Here is a 25,916-nt window from a genome sequence, read left to right as displayed (position 1 = left end):
CATCGTTAATTATCAAATTCTGAAACAAGAATATTATCTTTCGCATAGTACGCCTTACTACATATTCCTACGAGCGGTCGTTTATTCGCTGATAATCATTTCAATGCGGTACGACCACGATTATCTGATATCTGAAATCTCTATTCATCTGCGTTTCGAAATTTCTTTACATTAACACATACATTTAGAGAGTAATCTCAAGAAAGGTAACAAACCAGCGCATTCGAATGTACGGTGGGTACATTTTCATGGATACAATTTTTTTTACGTTGCAGGGTGAAAAGGGTGCCAAAGGAGATCCTGGTCCAATGGGATTGCCCGTACGTATTATACTCCACAGATTAGGTTTGTAGGTTAGGTAGGTTACGAAATGCTGAGAAAATCCAATTCTGGATTTGAATTGGTCAGATAAAGAGCATGGACAATATGTTCTATGTCCTTCGAAGCTCGTATAATAGACTACGGGTTCTATGAATTTCTTTCGGCTCTTTTGGCTCCTGTACCCATGGAACACAAGTTAGACTCCTTCACAATTATCGAGACATTATTGTAGTTACTTTCTGCATTAAAGACCGAATTAAACCTATTAAAAATAGGTAACAAAGCTAATAGAACGAAGTAACTTACGAAATGTACGGAAAAATGTGTCTCGAAAAATGAAATTGCTTTATGGGATGCTCCAGTAAGTTGCTTCCAGTAGGGTTGCGTCACTGATTCGGGCTATTTGTGTCTGTTTTACAGGGCCCCATGGGATTGAGAGGAGAATCTGGAAAACCCGGAGATTCCGGGAAACCTGGTGCTATGGTAAGAACGCGGACCTCTCGTTCCTAACGTCGTCGTTAATTGGCCTCGCTGCTGAATCATTGATAGCCATTCACTAACGACCAGTGTAATCGATTGTCGCTTTTTCGACAAGGCGTCGTACTTCTTCGTAACCTCAGCGAGCTCCTTGATTGCCTCTTTGAAAAAGAAAAAAGAAAGAAATACAATATGTTCTGTCATATAAATTCACCGTGCGTGAACGATCGTCGTTTTCTTTTTTTTTTCTTTTTTTTTCTTTTTTTTTTTTGATAATCGTCGAGCGACACGCATAACCAAAATCGTAGACGAGAAACGATTCGCGAGACAAGAAAAGAAATAAAAAAAAACAACGTGTGCAAAAGCATCTGCATATACCTCGTAGAGAGACGTCTGTTCATGTTGACGACCTTTTTTGGAAGTTCTCAACATTCTATACATATATAAATATATATAAATATAAATATAAACAAGATTCGAGATTCAGTCATATCGCTAGAGCGTTTATTCGATAAGATGTAATTTGCGTGAATGAATGTTAGTAAGTCGCATTCGAGCTGTTATTTTCGGCCGCGAAACTTTTCCGAGATATCGGCTAAACATGATTGAATCGAACAGGTTGATTGTCGCTTGTTGTCGATCGAGAGAGAAAGAGAGAGAGAGAGAGAAAGAGAGAGAGAGAGAGAGAGAGAGAGAGAGAGAGAGAGAGAGAGAGAGAGAGAGAGAGAGAGAGAGAAAGAGTCAGAATGACCGTCCGTTATGTGGAATACCAGATACGGTTGTGATATCACTCGATACACGCGATACCTGGTACCGAAGGACAATTTTTACCGTAAGAGAAGTTACTTCGTCGCTTGAACGAAACACACACACACACACACGCGCGCGCGCGAGCGCGCGATTAAGACACGATTGTACTTACATATTACATTAACGACAAGCACGCACGTGCGTGCGTACCGCGTTTGCAAGCACGATCGCAAATGGAAAAACGACAGGAGTACTTGTTCGATTTTGATTTGTGGGTACTGCGTTGATGTGTGACGAAAGGGCGGTGTTTCGGGGAAAACAAAGTGTCTTCCATAAATATTTAAAGTGTACGAGTAAATCGTTCGACGTTTCTTTTTTCTCGATATCGAATCGCCAATATGTATTCTATCGGTATTTGTATACTTATTTATCCAACGTAATGATTATAGCCGACGATCGCACTACCATCCGTCCTATTAACATACTCGATATCACTGCCTGTGTAATCGCATATCCTGTCTACACTGAGGAAAACATGTGAATTCAAATGACGAGATGTAGACGTTAGAGTCAGTCCCATTAAGTAAGCCTCGAGACAGGCAAGGGCGCCCGTCAATGCCCGCGGACACAACCGAGGGCAATGCGACGTCAGCGGGGAAAATATGGTCTTGGGCTGAACCATCGAAAGGAGACGCGGTTCTTTGCCCGCCGAGTCGCTTATGCTCGGGGCCCGGTGCCCGGTGCCCGGGACCTGATCGGGACTGCGTTAGAGCGACACAGCACGAGCAACAAAGAACACGTTTCAAAAAGTCTCTGAATCGCGTTAATTGCTCTACCGATGACTAATTTTCCCGAAAGAATTCACCGCGTGATTCAGTGTTTTAAGTTATTTGTGCGCGCGGCACGGTTACGTTACTTAATCGCGAACTATATACATATCGTGTTTCAGTTTTTTTCCATTGTACATATTTTTCTCAGTGTGTTTGGTCAGTTTTTGTTTACCTCTCGGCAGACGTACTTTTACTCGAGTACATTGCAATCTCGTTCTTCGATACCCTTTATATTTTCGTCTCTCGATTCTTTTTCTCTTCGTTAGTTTGATTCACGTTTCTTCACCGCGCCCTGTAACTTTTCGTTTCGACCTACCGCTTCGTAGTTGAGGCCATAGTCGCCAGACGAGAGGAGGTAGTCCGAATTCAGGAGAAAACGTTACCCTTTCGCCAGTCTCTCTCTGCCAGTATCGGGTTAGTCGCGTGACATTGCGACACATGCACGACAGAGACGGAACGCGCCACCTGACCGAGACGTGGCGGAATAGCGCGGTAGAGTGGGGACACGAGTCTTAATCTGGCGACTATGCTTCAAGCCTGGGCAATTTCTTCCCCGCCCCGTCGCTTCACGATCCTCACTAGCAGTGTGCGCCCCCCCCCCCCCTCCCTCTTTAAATTACCCTACCGTGCTTTTATCTCTCCTAGAGACAACCTTCTATATAGATTCCTATAGGTCCCCCGTCCCCTTCTCTCACACTCGATAGGAGCATAGTGGGGAGTCTCAGTAGAGTGGGAAGAGGCTCGCGTGTGACTCGCGAGTCACCAGTTGCCCAGGCCTGTCGTACTTAAAGATCACTCACTTATAGCATAACCTTGCACAGAGTAGCGTGACCTACCAGTTTCCGTCACTTTAGTTTCTTCTCCCCATTTCATTTGACACGATGTTTCGCATACGCATTCTATTCGGTTGACGCCGTAAGTCCTCTCGCTTGCGCTTCGATCGTAATTTCATCTTGAAAACGAGCCTTTGTTGCGTGTATGCGTTCCATATCGTTTCAAAGTGCTGCTCTTCCAAACGCAACTCGAATTTTTTAATTTGGTTAAAAGTTTCCTTTGTTGCAGGCTGAAAACTGTGTAGCGTAAAATACCGAAATAACGAACGTCTAGGCTTACGATTGTACTATTTGAACCGAAGTATGTAGTGTTTTGGATTCGCTGTACTTCTTGTGGGAGAAGAAGAGTTGTACTTGAAAATAAGATAGAATGCGTATGCGACGATTGGTTGTTCTCGAGATGAAATTGCGCTTCGAACGTAAGCGACAGAACTTGTGTATCGAGCCAGTAGTAGATCAAAAGATTCCCCACGAAACCAGATACATGTGTGATGCAAAGCAGCTGCAAAGAGCGTTGCATCGGCGATGCTGCAGACAGTGAGATTGCCAATCGTATGTACGTGAGCATACAATTGCCATCCCCACTCGAGAACATGGTAATTATAGGTCCTAGGCGTATCTTCTGTTCACAGAATAATTGGAAATTGAATCGATACATGCGATGAAAGCACTACAGGAGAATGATCAGATTTTTGTCCACGAGAAGCATCGCCGAACCGGTACACCATTTTCTAATGAAACTTCGCACAGAGGTAAAGTAATCATTTCACACACTTGACTTCTTCCATCGGTCAAGATTAATCTTTCGTAGGCGAAATCATGCTTTTCAGGCGATCTTTCGGAGGCGAAATCCTGCGAAAATATCTGCTTATTATATGGAAATACTTGCTCTATCTACGATTTCGCAATAATTTTTCCTTAAAAAGCTAAACCAACTTTTATGCATAATATTTTTACTAGGTTTGTCTAGTTATAATTCCTTAATTATTATGACATTTTTTTTTTGTTTTTTTTTTTTTTTTTTTAAATAAGAATCTCATAGTGATTATCACGAATACACGGAAGGTGAAAGTCAAATAGTTTCGGCTACTTTTCCCCTGTTCAAAGTTTGTCGACACGGTGTATCGGTTAGACGATGTTTTGTGGCAGCAATGAGCCTAAACTGTTGTCGTTAGTGAATCTAACAAAATAAGAGGGCCCTGCAAAGTGACAATATTTGACTTTTTATGCATCTCATATGTAAAATGACTTTTATATTTATAGCTTATCATACATATGCTTAGCAGGCGTTGAGACTGAATCAATGATTCCATTACTGACACGATAATATTGGCTTTTATATTGGTGACGAATCTCATTTTTCGAAGGAGAAAATTTGTTCTTAGTACTTCTTACATCGTATGTTTTGTTTCTACAAAAAAAAAAGAAATATTTTCGTTGATTTTGTCTCAACATCAACCAAACAATAGGTGAACAACTATACAGCGAAGTGTGTATCTACGAGTTAAAGGCAACTTTCTGTTGAATATTGTTCGTAGTAAAAAAAAAAGAAAAGGTGTTAAAAGTAATAGAGATGAACATATGTATAGTCTCCGCGATTGTACAACCGAAAAGTCGATGATTCTTACAGAGAGTAAACGTTCTTTCCATGGAATGCTGTGTTTTCAGCTAATTACTTTGAGCATGCTTAAGAAATTAAGCTGATTTTAGGGGACAATGGAATTATGGTTGCTGTACACACTTGTGCAAACATGGTAATTCATAAAATTGTTGTTGTCAACATAGCTAATTATATTGTGGACTGATTACTTTAAGACTGACATTAAATGTTTTCCATTTTACAGACACCTTCGCTTTGTTCGTTTTTATCGCTAAGGAAATTTCATTACTCCGCGCCATCCATTCCGTAATAAAGTCCAACAAACAAGATTAATTTGCCGCTATCGAGGCCGCAAACAATATTCTACTCTAATTTGTTACATAACAATTTGTTTGTTATTATCAATTATTTATAATCAGCGATAGAACTTCGTTGAAAAACATTGTTATACGACACGTTGAAAAGAAAATTTCACTTAATTACTTGGACAAAAACACTTTCTATTTGAAACATAAATCTTCCTTTAATTTTGTAATACGGAAACATTCTCTTTTTGGTTGTACCTCTTATTGTGAGACACCCAATGTAACCATCGATGTTCGTATAAAATCGGATGATTTTTGTACCTGGCGAAGGTGTGTACCTATCTGATCGTGAGTGTTAACATTTGTATACATATATCATCACATATGTGTGTGCTTTGATGTTGCATTCTTTGTAACCAGATTTTAAGTTATTTCCTTCTAGGATTTACCGAGACTTATATTTTCTTCGAGCTTTTCATTCTCGCGTTTTATTGAACGTTGTAACGAGTACTGTCTACAATAATAGATCTTGGTCAACGATTATGCTCCTAAGCGACGATTAAAATTATTTGACAAACCACCCTATTTTTAATATTATCGTGTATAAATTCTTTTTTTCATAACGCATAAAACACGTTATGGCCTATTCTGATATTAGTTAATAATGAAACTTGTAAGTGAATATTTATTTAAAAAATATTACTTTATTTTCTAATTAGATTAGAAACCGTATATTTTGTTATGCAATGCACAAGACGTACCGAGTCGGTCAATACGTAAGTTACTACTGTTCATCCCTATTTTAGAAAAACAGGAATGACTAAAGATATTGTCTTTGATTATTACCATAAACTCGTATCGATCTATTACTTATTGTTAGCAACACGGGTACTAATCATCTGTAAACACTTGTTGCAACGAGGAACTATAATAATGTATATACTTAAAAATATTGGCGCTTCTCCTATGCTAAAATTGTTTCGTAAGTGATACGAAAGCAAATTAACCACTTAACTTAATTACTGCCTAAAAAGATTTAGGTTATTACATAACTCTTCCAGCTTGCTTGCGGCAATTACCAATTGAAATTGGAAACATTTTCTGTATTACGAAGTAGTAAATACCCCAATACGACAATACGAGGCACGTAATTTTATAGAATGTTTCATTTTTGGTTAACGAAACATACAATTTGATACTTTTTAGAGGCTACATATCGTGTAAGTTTTTCATCAAGTGTCAGGTCATCTCACGAATAACGTTTTCGAACGGCAATTTCCAAAATACTAACCATGAAATTCGGAAAAGTCGGTGTCAAATAATTTCTTGACACCCCGTACCATCGGTTACCGATCAGCCTGTATATCTTGCATGAAAACTGAACGTCGAGAAAGAAAGTTACTCGTGGAACAACCTGACACACTTGTTGACGGTGTTTTCGAAAATTCAAGCACGAAAAGAATTCGAGAGACAACGACGCCTCGTTTACGGAAACATGAACGGGGTGAATTCCATTAGCGGTACGAATCGAATTGAATCGAATCGAATCGAATCGAATCGAATTCGGTTGTTTGATACGATGAAGTAGACATCGGTCGGTACAAGGAGTCGAAATATCCGATTGCGAGACACAGTATTAGTAGCAGTGGCAGTGATGTACGATACACGCCATCTGTGAATGCAAGTGAACGAATTACCCTTATTTGCGAGCCTAGTCACTTGCAGTATGCAGAATGTCGTTCGCTTTCATACGATCGAACACGAGGAATTACGAAATTGTACAGTGTAGAATAATATTACACGGCGTGTGACCTATGTTTTATTCGCCTCGAACGAACGAACGAATGAACGAACGAACGAAAAAAGAAAGAAGGAAAGAAAAGAAAAAAGAAAGACAAAAGAATCTCCCTTTCTCCCTGTTTATACCTTTACTCGAAACGAGAGGGAAAAGAACGAAAAAGATAACACCGTAGAATTAATGCGAATAGATTGACTAAGGTAACAGGATAAGTGAAAGTGCGGAGCTTTCGTGTAGATGAAGCTCTTTAGCGGTTAAACGTTTATGCGAGTAAAGCATACATTATATTTGTGAACGTGCACCCCCCGTACATGGATAACTCTGTGTCCATACACGTGAGAACGTACCCACGGAGCTCCATGAGAATAAACGAGTATACGGAGTCTACTCGATAAAAGTCCTAAATATCTGGCCGATAATTGTCCGAGAACTATCCCCACTACCCTGGTGTATACCCCGCGAGGGGCCGCGAAGCTCGAGAGGCCTCGATCGCCGAAGAGTGTAACATAATACGGGTTGGGTATATAGCTCTGAGACCACTACTAATCCAATAACAAAATTTTTTTATTTTTCATTATTTCTTTATGGGACTTTCGCTAACATATTCGTGGCATTTTTCTAATGAAAATTTTGATATTGGATTAGTGGTGGTCTCGCATATTATGTTTACACTCCTCGGCGACCAAGACCCTCGAGCTTCGCTATCCTTTTCTACGTTCGGCAGTGGATCAAACAATAGTATTTCCTGACCGGTAAATATCCCTGGCTGGACCCATGTTTTTCTACATTTATCGAGTGGACACTGTAAATGGTCGAGTACTATACATGTGCGTGTATAATTTGTGTATACGTATGCCGTGTACGTGCATATCGTTATCAATATATGCATATACATGTTACATACGTGGATGGATCGTGTGTGTACACATATATATACATGCATGATAGAGAGACAAGCATAAAGGTATGCGGAACAGCATATGAATTTATTATTTCGTGCGTGCGTATGTGTGAGTTGATTGTAAAACGGCGCGCTTGGTAATTGACGAGAGAAAATCTGCAGAGAAGAATACGACGACGGAATTCTTGCGTATATGAATACTCTGAGTCTAACAAATTTTGTTTTACATTGTCCCAATTAATAAACAGAATGTGCATGTGCCTGTATCCTTTGCTTCTATACGATGCCCTCCGAAATTTTTCAACGCTTCACATATCTTGTAGTGGACATACCGCTTTGCATTTTGCCTTAGGCTGCGATCCGACGACCATTTTGTATAACTACCACTACTACTACTACTACTACTACTACCACTACTACTACTACTACTACTACTACTACTACTACTACTACTACTATTACTATTACTATTACTATTACTATTACTATTACTACTACTACTACTACTACTACTACTACTACTACTACTACTACTACTACTACTACTACTACTACTACTACTACTACGACTACTATTACAACCCCAATTATTATACTTCTTCTTCGTTTTTTAACCACAAAATTCTGCTCCTTCCGCGAACAATCAATCATAATACAATACAACAACCAACGAAAAAAGAAAGAAAAAAATAAGAGAGAAATAACACGTGTTGATTTGCTGTAACCACAACGATAACGTGATTGTTGCTACGTTGCGCCATCGTTTTGTTCTTTTTATTTTTGTTTTTCTTTCCAATGTTTCTTGAACTCGAGCTCCCTTTCTTTCTCTTCTCCCTTGCCTAACGCCCGTTTAGTTGTATTTCTGCCTTGCTCGTGAAAGGGTCTGGTGGAATAAACATGGACAATCGGCCCCCATGCGAATTTTCATTTTTCTTGTCTGCGAAACAATGTTCTTTGCCTAGAAGGCTATTCTGTAAAATTTCAGATTTCGACCCGTTCGTTTAAAGTTAATATGGGTTAGTGGGCTATTCTTTTCCTTCTGGGTCCAAAAATTTTGCACTTTTTTCTGTTTTGTACAATCCTGCAGATTTTGAACTGTGTAGTTTTTGACTTCAGAAATGCAAGTTTAATTAAATGGGAAGTTTAACCCATTGGTTCGCAGAAGAAGAAAAAATGAAAATTGGCAGGAAGGTCGATTAGCCATTCTTATCTCGTTAGACCGTTTTTGCTGCATCGAAACTTTTCGCGTTTGTCGCGGTGTGCATTAGTTTGAGAAATTAGTTGACGATTTTCAAAGTATCGCAATCGTCGTCGCTGGTTAAACACAGTTGTCGCTAAAGAGATAATCGACTTCGTGTTTCGTAGATGATAAAAGCAATAGCGAGACTATATTTGTTGGTAAGAGCGTTGAAGAGTATTATCTTAATAGACTTTCAGAGTTTGAAAATCTAGGTAGAGCTTGGCAGGATACAATATTGCTGCGAATGACGATGTAGAGGGCGTCTAATAAAAATTCCTCAGTAATAAAATGACAATTTAAACCGGCGTACTCGATACCAATTAATCGTCAGGTGACATCAACGAATCTGACACGGTTTCCTCTACCTTTCAGGGGCCACCAGGATTAGACGGCATGAAGGTGAGCAATCCTCGGGGTGACCCGTTTAATCATACATTATATTTATGATTTTCGGATCGACAATTTCTACGTTCCACCCATTGATTTCATCTTTCGGGCGTAGATTATGGTTGCGAGTTTCACGGTATTGTTACAACAAATACTACCCCTGGCAAAGAGTGTTTGGTCAAACATGATCGAAGCTAGCTGAAAGCTAACGATTACGTCTTGCTGGTACAAGATGATGTTGTTCGTATATACGTAGTTCAAACAGATTGGAAATGCAGTAATGCGAACTTTGCACGAAACAGTGCGTTATAAAATAACAAAGATTCCTATTGTACTCTCGTTATCTGAATAATTCATGAATAAATACCTAATAAATAGTATACAGCGAGTCGGCCTGTCGCGTCGCGGCAGTAGTAGCGGGGGTAGCCGATTCTACGTGATCGACTCTCGGAGCACTAATTTCTCAGACTGCGGACTTTTCTGCAAAATGAAAATTCTCTGTGTTTACTGGAAGATATAGGAGTCACGCAGATGTTTCTTTCTTTTTGTCAACAGTATTTTTAAACTCTTTTATTGTTTTTGCTGGTTTGCGTTTGATTTACACATTTTTCAAAATCCGCAGTCTAGTCATGACGGCAGAATTTCGAACATATAATATAGAATTGCGTTTAATTAGTTTCATGTTACTGTACTCGACCATGAACTGTTTGCGAGGGCTAGTATTATACGAAGTGCAGCGTTCGTTATGATCGTTCGTACTTACAGGGTGCACAAGGAGAACCAGGCACGAAAGGAGAAAGAGGGGAACCTGGACTACCTGTAAGTGTTCTATACCATCGAAAAGCTATTGTGCAAAATTGTTTTCGAAAGTAAGTTCATCTTGAACCGCAACACGAAACATTGAAAATAAGTAATGCGGTTCACATCCATCACTTTTTGGTCGAAAACAGATCAGTTTTCTCCCGCGTTTATAATAGTTAGAAACGTAACAAAAAGTGAAATCAAAATGACGCTTCGTGGTAGCTTTCAAGGTCTTCGATCGTTAAGAATTTCCGTAGAAAACGATATTCCGTCCGGATAGAATTCGATTATACTACTGTCGAGATGCCAACGATGTATTCTGTTTGTCCCCAGGGTACTGATGGAATTCCTGGCGCGGAGGTATAGTGGCATTCGATTATCGCTCGTCCCTTTGGTGTGACTGCGACCACACAGTCTAACCAACCCGGGGTAACGACGATACATCTGCCCGATCTACCCCGGGAACTGCTCCAAAATTCATCTCTTTTCTTTACTTCTTTTGCATGAAAAGGAGGGGCCGAAACTGCGTTCTGCCTTCCTTTCTCCCTTTTCACACCAACACACACTTCCGAAAGTTTTCCATACAGTTCAGTACGTCCTTCCTACTGAAACGCATTTAAAAAGGGCTTTTAAATATCGAGTAACATAGTCTAAGAATTCGTTTTGAAATTGTTATTTAAGAACGGATAATTAACGCGTTAGTATCTTCGTGGTGCATCATATACTAGAATCTATTATTAAACAAAATTGTTTAAAATTGCAATTTCGAAAACTATTATAGTATGTTGATGATCACTTTTTTGTTTTGGTGATGGAAGAACAATGAAACTTTTGAGCTCACCTTCATCTTTTCATGCTGCATGGTATAGCTTCTTACAACCCTTACAATCCCTTTGCTCTCGTTAGTATCATAACTGTATTCGGAGGATCTTACCAATCTACAACACAAGGTCATTCGACGTTAAGAAAGGTTCAAGACACAATGTATTCGTTGCATAAATTACTATACTCTTCGCCATGACTTACTATGAATGACTATAGACATCGATTTTTGTTCTTAATAATTTTAGGGAATTGAAAACGATACAGCAGCATTTTTGTCATAAGTCTATAAAATCCATAGCCTAACCATGAAATTGTTGTCTAGTTCACTTTTACATTTGTTCGGTAACTCGTGTACATAATATTTTATAATTGTACTCGAATGGCGCGAATGTATTTTGAGCCTTGATCAATATGGCATCAAGAGGGTCAACGTCTGTTTGGTAATTTCAATGATCGATAGACCAAAATGTTGGTGCTGTTTGAAATTCAAGATCACAGTTTTCGTTTATGAAATCGGCTGAACAGAAAATTCAGGGATCTATTTGAATTGATACGATCCACGCATGAATATAACTAGAAGTGATGGATACATAATTCAGGAAAAAGTGTTGCATTGAAGATCACTGCTGCAAAAGCAATTGTTTTTACTAGCAATCTAGTAAAATAACCTAGTCGAATAACCTTGTACTGAAAACGCTATTTAAAACAGTAAGCTTTAATTAATCAGGGAGAGAGAGAGAGAGAGAGAGAGGGGGGGGGAGGGAGAAGCGCATCGTCTCTTCGCTTCTATCTCTAAAGCTGACTGAGACAAATTCACAATTTCGAAATCAGACCAGGATCGTCCATTTTTTTCTTGCGAATGCTAAGGAGAACGAGTAATAGGCTTAACGTACCTACTTTATTCCACTTATACAGGGTGCGCCTAAGGCAAGCTATCCGAATAACTTTAATATATTTCGAGATAGGAAGAAATCTTTGAGACAAAAAGTTGAGTTGTTTGGTTTCAAAGAGCCGATATTTCGAGAAAAAATATGATAGTTGTTCAGCTGGCTTGTCGAGCTGGTTAGTCACCCTGTGTATTACCTGCTCGAAACTAGTTGACCGATTGTAGACTAATTTCCTTACACTGTTCGATGCGTCGATGATCGTGAAGAATGAACTCTGCATGACCGTATATACGATCAGAGATGTTTAGAACAACACGCATCGTGCATGTAGAAAAGAGGCGAAGAACAAAATAAATTGTTTGGCGTACCAATTCCAGGGACCGAAGGGAGAGAAAGGTGATATAGGTGAATCTGTAAGTATTGACGTAATTCGACTATTAATATTAGATAATGGGGCAAGGAAAAATTATGATCTAATCAGGCGGATTAACGCGTTGAACGTTGTGTATTTCACGATGGGATCTCTGGCACGCGAGAGGTATCGCACGCCAGAAATCAATTGCCAGTTTCGGAATTGTTTGCATTATCGACATGTGCTCCGTATCTCATCTACCATTATCGTCGCCATCGTTATTCACTTCAGTTATTGTCGCTCTGCTTCTTACCGTGGCCATCACTGGTGCGATTAATACCATTATTGCGTCGAAGGTTACCGTAGCAAATGAATCATCGTTCGAAAGGCGCAGCTACGTTAATTTAAGCGTGATGCACTGTTCCAGCGAGAGAGAACGAAAAATAAAAAAAAAGCGTGATCCGATAAACATCATGCAAATTTCATGAAAATCATAACAGCGCCACTTTAATCTCGTACGTTCATTTTCCATTTTTCTACGTTGATCTCCTCGCCATTTGTTTCGATGCATCGATTTCCGTATGCTGCCACCAGCGTATATAACTCGTTGATTTCGTACAAAAACATACATTTGTTAAAATTAGAACGGTCAAACGGAAAAAAACGATAGTGTAAATCGTTGTTAGTTTTGTCGAGATTCACGAAAGGGATAACCGAAGGAAATTTCAAGTAGACAGTGGAATTTAGGGAACCGTTTATACGTGGAGAGATTTAATTAGTAGAGCAGAAGATCTGTTAACGCCTTTCTTAGACGTTTACGCTCAATTGCGGATTATTCTGCACAGTTGAACACTACACATAGTGCATAGAGAGAATCTTTCTTGTGCCTGGCCTTATTTGCACGTTTGCACAAACACTTGCTCCCGCATCGTTTACATGAAAAAGCATTCTTCTGTCTGAATACAGGGGCCGCAGGGAAGACGCGGTAAGAAAGGTGACAAAGGAAGCCAAGGAGATCAGGGTGTGCCAGGACTCGATGCACCCTGTCCAGTAGGTAGCGACGGATTGCCCTTAGCTGGATGTGGATCGCCTCAGGTAATACACATCGAGATTTCTGTCTTTCTTTCCGCCCGACGCGAGAACCACCGCAAAATCAATTTGAAAAAAGCCCAATATTGTAGTGGATTCACCCGCGAATTCTGCTGCTTGTGTTCTAACAACAATTTTACCTCGAAAATCAACAATTGTTCTGTATACATTTTATATCGTTTCAACACGTTACCCACCGGAAGCCTATCAACCCCTCGTCTCACAATTTCGTATGCGAGTAGGTACGTAGGTACAGAAACTGTGAACGTAAAGCTTCTAGTCATTTGGCTATGCAAATTGTCTTTTTTTTTTCTTTTTTCTTTTTCTTTTTTTTTTTTTTTTTTTGTTTTTGACACTACAGAATACTTGTCACTGAAAATCGTTATTTCTTACTAATTAAGATAAGGTAGTTACTCACAGCATGAACGAAGTTGTATAACTATAACAGCATTACACCTTACAGCGAAAGTCTCAAATTAAATTCGCTGACGGTTCTGTAGGGAGTTCCGGTTTCTCGAAATTAATTAGAAAACAAATTTAGAACTGTGTCAGTAGAATAATTGAAGAAACTTCTTCGTACTGCGGTGCGAGAATTCAGCTGCTCGCGTAACAAGATTAAAAAATATTTTAAAACTGAAAACATATCGACTTTAGATTATCTAGCATGTTTTTAAGCAGAGTCGAGCAAAATTTTATTCGAATAAGGAATAGAAAGAAGATATAACACTGTTTGAGAACGAATAATGATATAATAATAATTTGTTGTTAACTTATAACAAAAGAAACTATTAAACACCTGAAAAAAAGTCGGGATGCGTCTAAAAGAGAAAGTACGGAACTTTGACACAACTTTATTTTTTGAGACAGAATTGCGTTTGAAACACGAGCAACAGGACACACTTGTCAGCCGAATATAAACCACTGTCGGGTATTTTATTCCAATCATTATATAGATAGATAGATAGTACAACATTATACATGTTACAGTACGTAATGTGTATATTGTGCGTTGTTTATAAGGCCTTCGGTTGCTTCGATTGATAAGTCAGGGTTAGACTGCCGATAACGAATATTGAACAGAAATATGTTTCGCAATTGTCTTTGAAGTGTCAGATCGCATAAATTTGTTTGCTTTTACTAAAAACTAGGTCTAGCACGTATGAAGTCACTATTAGGTTTAGAACGTATGAAGGTCAATATATTTTTACGTAGATACGTGATACACTATACGTATTCACTGATAGAAAAAATATTTGCACCACAATATTTCTCTCTTTATACCATGCAAGTTGTGTATATATAATTTTTTCATATTATTTTTAAGTCGTCGATATTACAAGTTAAAAAAGTGATATGTTGGTATGATCTTGATATTTCAATACTCAAGAGCACATCGTATACGCGAGGCAACGCAATATTTATCTGAAATTTTTAGAATTTTACCGAGAGGTAGATACCGCGCGTCATAATCTAGACAGAATATTAATCCCGATACAGATGCTCGTAAATCTATCGATTCATAGACATAGATCTAGTTGTACAAATTGTTGTCTCTCTCTCTTTCTCTCTCTCTCTCTCTCTCTCTCTCTCTCTCTCTCTCTCTCTCTCTCTCTCTCTCCATCCTTATCGTTAACGAGTACTAGCTACCGTTTGAAATTTTTGTTAGACCATGTCGAGATATCGTCTGATAAAATTCTAAAACTTCGAATCAGATGTTTTTACTGGCTTTCTTGTAACGCAAAGTTCTGAAATGTACAGTAACTACGTGAATTTTCCGGGTTAGGGGAAGTAGCGTAGATTGACTAACAATCGTAAATGTTAACAAACGGAACGAGTTGTAAGAGCAGAGTCGATGCAACGATCGCTTGGATTCTCTTAGCAGAACATCACTAGCACCTCGGTACCAGCTGTCGAAGGACCCGAGCCAGCAGAAACGGATTACGAAGACCCAGAAGAGGAATACGATGATTATGCGGATCCAAACGGAAATCTAGCCGAGCAATAAATTGCTCGTTGAGCGCTGCCCTAATCACCATCAACTACTACCACCACTACCACTACTACCACCAATACACCACCAAAACCACCACCGTCATCGCCCCTCATCACTCGTCTCACCTTGCTCTCCCAAACTAACGTGGTCCTGGTAATTGCAAATCCCGTAGTTACACTAACTCTTTTGCATGCTCGGTCGGCAAAAACAACGCACCGCTTCTATACCGAGAACTAATTTCGAGAATGGCCTTTTGCAAAGGAACTGACCACAGTAGAGCCTCGAAACCTCTATCCAAACCTTTCGGAGGATAAGTCAGTGCCGATGATAGAGTTTTACTAACCAGCTCCACCAACTGCTCTTACTACGAGATCTCTTTCGCGAAAGGCAAGACCCGAACCAGTGTCGCCAGATCAGGGGAGTTGAACTCGAATCGAGGGGAATACAGTTACCCTTGCAAACGAGGTTCTACTGCAGTTCATTTATGCTATTAGCATAAGACTGTGGATTTTATGCATTAATCAGGAGAATGAACTCGTGAAATACAAAACTGTAAAGACGTTGGAAGAATTTCTGAGCGCTGTTGCACTCTTTTCAACTTATTCAAATGATTGAAAGGAAAAATATATTTTTATTGATATTTTTATTGCTTCTGACAATTGACTCGGAAAAATTTTATTCCGCATAAAGTCCGCAGACAAGCCATTAGATTTTCCGTTCATCACTCTAGATTAATCTCTAATCAAATCAAATTTCGAAATTTTGGTCCGCGTGTTCCATTCGCGAAACATTCGCTTAAAATTTTGACTTTGCATACAAAATTTATTCGGGACGGTTTTACCTCGATTGTGACAAATGTGGCCAGCACGGCTGTAGGGAATAGAATGTACCTATTAAAACATTACTCGTAGAATGCTTTAAAGCTAGAAACAACGTTAATCTCGGATGCATGAATTCTTGACAACATACCCGCCTGATTGCTTCCACGCACGACAATACGATTCTTGAGCTAGCGACTATTCGATGAACAATAAGACGCCAACACGAAAACTGAACTTTTATTAAAGGAATCGCAGTTTACACGTGAACAACGCGTTCTACGTTTACGTTTACATTGCACCTGTACGTTTCGACGCTATGAATCTTGTTACTTCTTTCGAGCGTATTACATAAATCTTTTAGGCCTGCTTAACAAATTCGAGGTCGCATCTGCGAAACTTATTTATAATGCGACTGTTCCGTCATTCTTACAGGAAGGAAACAACGTTCTTCGAGAATGGCTGGAAGAGGAAGAGGAGCAAGAAGACGAAGAGCAGTAACATACACAAACACAGAAACAGTCACGCAATCAAGATAGCCACACACTTCCAGGGACATACGTGTATATTTCATCGTGAAAATACTCATCATCCCGTTTGACGTACCGAACAAGTTGTTTAAACAAAAAACAAAAGAACAAAAAAATGAAATAACTATATATATATATATATATATATATATATATATATATATATATATATACATATGTATATTTTACGTATACATATTTTTTGCATATATTTACCAATATGCCAAACTAATCATCTTGCCATCGAGTGTTGTAAATAAGTGTACTTACAGTGATTAGCGTCCGCAAATAGTGCGTGTACATAAATATTTAGAGCTTATTACCGCGAACGCGGTTAGAACAATATCGATATGATTTTACTGGCGATCTGTCTACGAAGATAAGTGTCAATAATTTATACGTTACTTTATTTCTAAGCGAGAGCGATGTCGAAATTAACGAACTGCCGATCGCACAACGTGTCGCGCGATAAAACACGCGACGAAAAAGAAAATAATTGATTTATCGACCCGGCGACGTTGCTGGACAGCATAACGTGCGTGACGTTCCGTCGAAAGTGCTATGGAATGCATCCTATGTAAAAATAATTCGCGATCGTGTCTCTATGCTGGCAACCTGTGTCGCGAATACGTTTCGCGAGAACCTCGTGGAAACGCGCTATGCAACGATTCCACTCGCACTCGAACGAAACAGGTAGATATAAGTAAGCGAACGTTAGGTAACATTGAAATTCCAACCATCGTAATATACATAGCTTTCTTAAAATATCTACCGTCGTCCTATATCATCCTTGCGATATCAACCGACATAACACATTTTTCTTAGCTATCGATCAATTCGTAAAGACAAAGGGACACATATGTATAAAAACCGAACACTTCACGCGACGCAGCACTCTACCAGAACTGATGATTTTACCTGCATAAACCCGTCGATTTAAGCGTTATTTAATGAAGTATTGTTCTGTTTAACTTGTATTCAGCTAAATTTTAATCAGCGTTAACTTACTCTATTAATTTATTTTTTATTCGAATACAACCAAACGAGTTTAAGCACAAATGCTATTTACATATGCATACATGATCATATTAATTATCGACAATTTTACATATCATTTATGTTCTTTTAAGTGCAAAAAAAAAAGAAGGAGAAAAAGAAACGAATTTTTTCCCCTTCGAATCGTGGATGTGGTATAGAATTCGTTATAGTGACAAAAAAAGGAAACAGTTAAAACTTCCTTTCCTGATACGTATTATTTCGTGAACAATGCATATGCGTGTACCTGTGTAATTTTGTTGCCTTCGGTGTGTCAGATAAAGTGCATATTTTTGCACGATCGCAAAGGCTAATTTTTATACGAGTATCAGTTAACGAAGCATATCGTTAGGTAAGTTTCCTTTAGACTAGAGTTACATTAGCTGTAAAGCGAAAGAATAATGTGTACACATTGTCAATATTACCAAGTATTGTAAAATAAAATATAAGTGTATATCCGGAATATTCGGCCGTTTTCATAATTCGTGTAAATCAAAACCCACATTGAAGTTTGTCATCCTTCATATATAAAAAAAGAAAGAAAACGAAAATGTAAAAGAAACACCTTGCGCTATCGTGTATACACGCATGTATGTCCGTTACGCGAGGAAAAAGTGTCGTTCCTCGAACAATACATATTCGAATAATCCGTTTGGGAATAACCAGTTAACGTTCACACTCGACAGAGAGCAGGCGATAAAGCATTTCTACATTACACGTTTAGATACCAATTTAAAATTCATGTTATCATTGGAACATCAAGCATGAGAAATTATGCACAAACCTCTTAGAAAATGTGCATCGCTATTACAAACTGTTAATTTTTATTACTGTCAGAGTACAATATAAAAGTATGATTATAGCTTAAGCAGTTTATACTTCTGGAAGTATGATTTTACTTTATCCTTGGGATAAGGTTTTATCGCCAAACATGTTGGAATGTTTTCAGGTTGTTCGATCCACAATTTATGTTGAATGTCATTATCTTTCAATTGCGCGCATAAAGTATTTAAGCTGGTCTCATCTGGAACCTAGTATTTAAGTATGCATTACTATATGGATTACCAAATAAAACAGTTTTCAAGCATTCTGCGCTCAAAGAATTAAAAATCATATGCACAGAAATTGTATACTTACTTCAAGTATAATTTTGTGCATATTGTCTAAATCAGTGAGGTAATCTTGCATGTGACTATCATTATAAAAAAGATGAGTAACTGCTGTGCAAGCATGACATGCTTGAGCTATAACTGCGCCAATGGGCCACTTGAACGTCTTCAAAAGGTCTCCTCGCACCAGCACATATTGAACTATTTCAGTCATTCTAAGAATAATAAGTATCTCCAATTTTTGTCAAGTACCATAACGTTGTTAAGTCAGCAAAATTGCTTAATATCAAATAACTATCTGATTTTAATAAATAATTGATAGTAAATAGAACTTTATACGAAACTAATATACAAACATTTTTGAATATATGGATGCTAACCTGTTACAGGTAAGGTTCCCCAATTTCTAAGATTTATTATTCAACAGAAGTAGAATAGAAAGGTTCTACCACTTCTTGTAATCTCCTTTATAGTTTAATCGTTATAAAATTTGCCAAATTCAAAATGAATTTAAAAACATGTAGAGATAAGCTTTGTTAATAAATACAACATAATCTAACAAGTATATTTACATACATAGTACAATGTACTTATTATATGCAGATCGAAAATAGTCAATGAATATAAAATATCAATAATATTAAACAAATACTAATTCTTCAAAATCAAGTCGCAATATTTTTCAAGAAGATTACGATAATACCTTGTATAGCGAAATAACGTACTTTACTTGTAATAACCTCAAAAAATAATCAACATTTTGAAAATTAAACTCATACCTTCTCTCAATTCGTTTGACTATGTACAAGTATTATCAAACGAGTAGAAATAATACTATATTTATGTAGCAATTATGTTTTCCTAAAACGTGCTTTCGGCTATTTAACCTAGTATGTATTGTAATAAATGTTAAACCCACTTATTAGCTCCTCAGTTAAATAACTCTGTTCCACATGGTAGAACTAGAACCTTTCAATTACGCTATTTGTTAATCGGAAAATACATTTTATTAAATTGTAAATAGAACAGCCTTATATGTTTTACATCATATTACATGTAAATATATATTTGTACTTAAAGTTATATAGATAAATATTTAAGTATGTTTTACATGATTTTAACATTTATTGTCAATATTCTAATAACATGATCAATCATATGATATAATTAATCTGCTTGTATAGAATAATTTAGCATTTGTACAGGCAGTAACCGGTAGAAGAAAGTTTAATTCGTCATGATAATATAAGACGAAAATTAAACATTAAAAGCTGTTGTTTAAGCTTCATTTCTTAGTTATTAACAATTAAAAATCTCTATTCCGCCAATAGTGAGACGCATACATGTATGCATATAAAATCAAAAAGAGCATTGTGAGATACAGTGCATAATACAATGACAGAAATTGTCATTGATAATAGCTCACTTGCGACTATTGGCAGAATTTAATTGTTAATAACTTGGAAACAAAACTAACGTCGTAAGTTTTTTATACTTGATTTTTGCCTTAAATTTTCTCCCACCTGTTGCCGAACACACTGTATATGTAATAGTGTTGGTTATATTGCAGTTCCACGTAACGATGTGACAGAGATTAAAAGTTAGTTGAAATAGTTGAACAAAATAAAGATAATAATTCATGATTTAAATAAAATGTTCAATTTAAAACGGTACCATCATATATTTCATGTATATACGTACCGTATGAATAATTTCAATGATTTCAATCCTAAAATAGGGGGCACTGCAATCTGTAGATGGCGTTAAATCTTCTTTTTCCGTTGTGAATCAGGTCTTGGTCCCTTCGAAACCGGTAGCCGGTTACGGATAGACGTTAGACATTCTTTTGACAGCGTGCAAGTACGTTGTAGAGTGACGTGCTCGACTACATTCTAGATTTCTCTACACAAAGAAAAAGGTACATTTCAATTTAATTACAATAAGTTTGATATCAACGCGCTCGTTTAGTTAATTTCGAACTCGTGTTAACATCCATTCATTTGTTTGTATAAACACTAAAATTGATGTTAAAACAATTGGGATGTTCTGTTGCAAACAACAATGCAATACTTAAGTATCGGAAAGTATAATAGATGCTCGTCTTTATCGCGTTCGACAAAAATTAAGGTTATGTAATGCAAATATTTTGCACTTGCCATTTGTCCTTGAATCAATTTTTTCGAGATTTTAGACAATTTTTTAAAATATCATTGTACGAAGGACAGATTTATACTTCCGAAGTGTCTACGCCATTGCTGCACACGAATTCATTTGTATTATACGGAAAATTGCTGCGTAATGTAGTAAAATTATGATAATTCAAAGTGACTTGAGAATTTCGCTAATGTATGAATGTGAAGCTGCTTTCGCCATACATTTCACACTAACATTAAGCATAAAATATATATTTCTTTAAAATATAATACATATGTATAACATATTTTGATTAGTTTGGTTGAAAAGTTAGAAACGTTATAATTTTTTTTTAGCGTTGTTAGACATTTGTCCTTGACCGTATTCTTCGTTCCAGTTCGCATATAAGACTTTGATTGTGCATTTATCGCGCGGTGTTTCATTCACATTATCGTAACCGATACCAAGAAACACGTTCTCTGTTTAGATAATCCATATTTTAAACGAAGCAATAAAGGATGTTTTCACTCTTATATTTACATGTATACACTTATGTACATATTCACCTACCACTGAACAAACGTATTAACCCAGGCAACACTATGTATCATGAGGTCGCGTGTGATTATAGAATTAAATAGAACATCGATTTCTTTTCTAAACTGGAGCTTTGAGTCTATGAATTAAATATGAATATAATAAACTATGAACGCTACAGAACTGCGCAGTAACTGAAATAGGAAAATATGCTTTCTAAGTTGTTCTCATATGAAATATTTAGTGTCAAACATATGTCTAATCGTTTCGACTTTATCTTCACTATTACAAAATTCCTATAGATTAAAAAAAATATTTCTGCCTATAAATTTGAAACCATTAATCAACTAATCTTATATGTTTCTGCGGGTTGAAAATTATGTATATTTATCTAACATTAGTTACATGAAATTTAAATCGGATATATTAAATTTCTTTTCATCTTTCAAAATTCATAATCCTTTTATTATAAGTTTTTTTGAAATTCGTTTGCTTTTTAAAAATACATATGTTATAAGTAGATGACTAAAATCAAGAATAGCAATTTTATGGAATCAACTGATCTAAAAGATAGAAGGGAAAATAGATAACGACAGACATGACAAAGCAAGTTTAAAATAAAACTTAACAGGATAGAAAAAATAAGGACATGTATGCATGTATATATATATATATATATATATATATATGTATGTAGGTAAAACAAGAGAATTTGTTCTGTTTAAAAAAATAACAAAGGTGACCTTCACGTTCTTTATACACCTTGATTTGCAAAAAGCCTGTCGATGTTAGGTTATGTTTTCCCTGAGACCATGAAACATTTATATGTAACATATTTTATGTTTCGGTAATCAAAAATGTCTATGGTAATCAAAAATGTCTATGGTAATCTATGTGTCAATTGTTTAATCAAACTTTTTGATTACAGAAACTAACAAATCATCATGCCAGTTCCTGCTATTCAGAAGCCAGCTCCTGCCTTCCATGGTACTGCTGTTGTTAACGGAGAGTTTAAAGAGATTTCTCTTTCTCAATACAAAGGAAAATATGTTGTTCTCTTCTTTTATCCGTTAGATTTGTGAGTACTTTTTTTCTAGTGTAATGTTAATATAATGTTACCGTTTTGACCGATGTAATTAATAATTTCTTGTTTCACAGCACATTTGTGTGTCCAACTGAAATCATTGCTTTCTCTGATCGTGCTGATGAATTTGCGAAAATTGGTTGCGAACTCATTGCAGCATCAACCGATTCTCACTTCAGTCATTTAGCATGGGTAAACACGCCTCGTAAACAGGGTGGTCTTGGTGAGATGAACATTCCCCTTCTTGCTGACAAGAGTACCAAAATTGCACGCGACTATGGAGTGCTCGATGAGGAATCTGGTGTTCCATTCCGTGGTCTTTTCATCATAGATGACAAACAAAACCTGCGTCAAGTTACAATTAATGATCTACCAGTTGGCAGGTAAGATAATGTACAATGTGGCAGTTCTGAAATGCAATGTAATATTGTTTTTACGTTTAATAAATATCATTTCCTCCTTTATAGATCCGTCGACGAAACATTGCGTTTGGTTCAAGCATTTCAGTATACTGATAAACATGGCGAAGTATGTCCAGCTGGCTGGAAACCAGGAAAGAAAACTATGAAACCTGATGTTGTTGGCTCGAAAGAATATTTCCAGAGCTCGTAAATGAAACAAATAAAGCGATTTACCTACTTCTTTTTAACTTACCTGTGTTGTTATAGATTGTTTCTTTAAAAAAAGAGCAGTAATTCCATGATTATATGTAGTGCTAAAATATTTAAATTAGTTTAAAGACAAATATGACCTACTTAATTTTTTTACAATAAACAAGTGTGTTTATATAATCTTATTGCTCATACAAATTATTCACATATACCACTATTGTCATGTACTTTATAGAACTTCTATGATATTCACGATGATTCACAAAATTATATATATACTACATGTTTCCCGTAACAAATTTTTCGCTTTTTCTAGTGACAAACATTATTATTTCCATAAAATATAAAGGGCACGTATATATATTCTTGTAATGATGAAGTTAACTGAATATGTTCGATTCATTATAAACCAAGTAAGATAGTAATGTTCTACCTTTTGATTAGTCAAGTTTTCATATATTTTAGTTGTTTTTCGCTGATTCTTTCAGTTTCTTCGTCTTCTTCTATAAAGTACCAAAATCCATAACCTTTTACACTTTATGAATGAGATTTTCTAATCTTGTTTATGAATCATCAAATTGTCTTTCATAATTTTGGATTTTTTCTTTCTGATTTTTAATTTGTAAATTGTTAAATTACAGTTTTTTCCTATTAAATTAACATAGTTTAATTATACTTTGAAATATTGAGATTCAAGTGTAATATGTTGGTTTTTATGAAATTTACGTATGGATTTGTTGAAAAATAATTGGCACGTAAGTGAGTATGTATATAACTTTTTTTTATCGCTAATTATATCCACATTCAGGGGGTGAAAACAGCCTTTAAAATTATAAGCGAGAGAGGGTACTAAGCGATAACATTTTTTTAGATTGTGTATTTGAAAAAATTATTTGTTTAAATGGTATTGAAAAAATTGGAAAGGTAACGAAACGAAGTGGGCTTATTTTGTAGAATATACAGGATCTCGGAGAGAAGATACAGTTGAAGTTGGTCGAGGTTAGATTCGTGAGAAAGGCGGAGAGGGCCGGCCGTTAGACCGACCCGACTATGCTCACAAGGTTCCGCATTGTACATGGATTTCTGTGTGTATTGACGGCCGGCCTAACGGTCCCCTTTACTAACCTAACCCCAATCAAGTTCAAATCGGTGAGATCGTTGTATTTTTTTTTTTAAATAACCAGCAGAATGTATCCAATAAACAATCGAGTCGAGCTATTAATACTATATTTTTGACTATCCTGTATGAAAACTTGCAGAATAACGGTGGGTTTATACTAGTCGCTCACGGCCCTGAGGGTAAATACGGCACGTTTTCTGTATCCATACACATCGATGCGTATCCGAAGGCCACTCGAGAAGCTCTCGAGACGCTCGCAACAAAGGCCAACTGCCGACCATTGTGTCGTTTACTACCAGAACCCTAGAACCGTTTAATCCCCTCTACACCCCAGAGCCATGCCCATGCCTTCAGACCCTGAGAAATATTGTAGGCGATCAAATTCTCTCCGGGCACTGCACTGCACTGCGTGGAGGCACCAAGGTAGAAAAACATTATAAATACTGTATTATTTGAAAAGCCATTTCACACCGATGTTCTTTTTATCGACATTGAGTGTAAACGAGAATTTTTCGGTGTCGTCGTGGTAATAGGTGCGGAATAGGTTGTTAAGGACGTTCGTAACGAACACAAGAACAATTTATTGCTAGCATGACGAAAAAAAGAAAAACAATATATGTACATCTGACAGTCGGTACGGTGAAACGTTTTGTCAAATAAGTCAAGTAAACACGGCGGAGGTTTTGTTTCTTTGCCGTCCTGAAAAAACGTCGACGATGGACGCGCAGAAAAATATCCTATCAAAAAATTTTCCTTGGAACGGCGGAAAACTAACCGATACTTTCGCAGGCAAAATAATATATCTGGCGGCCAAATGTTTTATTGCCGCTCGCATACCTACAGGAACCTACAGTCAGTCGGAAGTCTCCCTACACCAGTCTCTTCGAGATAAATCTGTTTTAAAAGTGTACCAAACGACCTGAGTTTCTTCAACAACTTAGGAGCATTAGTTTACTAAACGGCGTGTAGACAACTTTTTTTTTAAATTTCTAATTGTCAAGAATTCTAGAGAAAATTATGAACATTGATTTTTACAAATTCTTTATGCGAGCCTATAACGTAAATTTAAAATGTACGTTTAGTGAATTTATGTCAGCTACAATATGTCACAGTAATTTACGGTCACTTTTAAAAAGACGATGACTTGTTTAACATTGTACCCTACGACTTGATTTTTTTTTAGGAGTTAGAACAATTAGTTTGTTACGCGATGTGAAAAATAAAATTTTAAAAGATTGCAATTGGTCGGAATTTCGGAGAAAATACTAAAACTTGTTTTGTTTGTTTGGTTTTTCTATATAGAAAATTTGAAAAATACGTTGTGTAAAAGATGTACGGATGCAGAAAACATGCCCTGAGAGAATAGTATTATTTTTATTATGGTTGGAGCACTAATATTTTTCATAAATTATGGCGCAATATGATTGACCGTATTAAATTCGAACACCTAGAGATGAATTAGTTTTTGCTATTTAGATATCGTGACGCTCCTACAGGTACAGAAACTATACTCCATAATCAATAATGTGGAAAGATTTATTTGATTTGTG

At 36.9% G+C, this 25,916-nt stretch overlaps 3 protein-coding genes across 18 annotated transcripts in view; 2 read left to right on the top strand and 1 right to left on the bottom strand.

Annotated features, from left to right (window-relative positions):
- LOC143360423 (uncharacterized) overlaps window positions 1-18,388 on the top strand; it is a 132,013-nt gene extending 113,625 nt beyond the window's left edge. For 3 of the 11 annotated variants that reach the window (XM_076799239.1, XM_076799244.1, XM_076799235.1), the window contains 6 exons: window positions 276-320; window positions 742-804; window positions 9,428-9,454; window positions 10,208-10,261; window positions 10,577-10,603; window positions 12,333-13,267. In XM_076799239.1, the coding sequence (XP_076655354.1) occupies window positions 276-320; window positions 742-804; window positions 9,428-9,454; window positions 10,208-10,261; window positions 10,577-10,603; window positions 12,333-12,644 (528 nt within the window). In that variant the 3' untranslated portion in view covers window positions 12,645-13,267. The other 8 variants (XM_076799237.1, XM_076799238.1, XM_076799236.1 and 5 more) reach the window with 8 other exon arrangements.
- A 171-nt stretch (window positions 18,389-18,559) lies between these two features.
- LOC143360426 (putative peptidyl-tRNA hydrolase PTRHD1) lies at window positions 18,560-20,705 on the bottom strand. Of its 6 annotated transcripts, XM_076799250.1 has the most exons (4): window positions 19,661-19,846; window positions 19,262-19,346; window positions 18,910-19,096; window positions 18,560-18,803 (listed from the first exon to the last, which is right to left on the bottom strand). In XM_076799250.1, exons 3-4 carry the CDS (start codon window positions 19,093-19,095, stop codon window positions 18,630-18,632), a joined length of 360 nt encoding a protein of 119 aa, XP_076655365.1. In that variant the 5' UTR covers window position 19,096; window positions 19,262-19,346; window positions 19,661-19,846; the 3' UTR covers window positions 18,560-18,629. The 6 variants fall into 6 exon arrangements, with proteins under 6 accessions (XP_076655365.1, XP_076655367.1, XP_076655368.1 ...); XM_076799252.1 differs by lacking the exons at window positions 19,262-19,346; window positions 19,661-19,846 and adding an exon at window positions 20,583-20,705; XM_076799253.1 differs by lacking the exons at window positions 19,262-19,346; window positions 19,661-19,846 and adding an exon at window positions 20,405-20,558.
- Window positions 20,638-23,431, top strand: Prx2 (Peroxiredoxin 2). The gene is made up of 4 exons (XM_076799247.1): window positions 20,638-20,799; window positions 22,480-22,629; window positions 22,710-23,018; window positions 23,103-23,431. Exons 2-4 carry the CDS (start codon window positions 22,496-22,498, stop codon window positions 23,245-23,247), a joined length of 588 nt encoding a protein of 195 aa, XP_076655362.1. The 5' UTR covers window positions 20,638-20,799; window positions 22,480-22,495; the 3' UTR covers window positions 23,248-23,431.
- Window positions 23,432-25,916: the final 2,485 nt, after the last annotated feature.

This window comes from Halictus rubicundus, chromosome 13, assembly GCF_050948215.1.
Source record: "Halictus rubicundus isolate RS-2024b chromosome 13, iyHalRubi1_principal, whole genome shotgun sequence".
Classification (NCBI taxonomy): domain Eukaryota; kingdom Metazoa; phylum Arthropoda; class Insecta; order Hymenoptera; family Halictidae; genus Halictus; species Halictus rubicundus.
The sequence above is the reverse complement of the archived record's forward strand: the minus strand, read 5'-3'. Positions and strand labels throughout refer to the sequence as shown.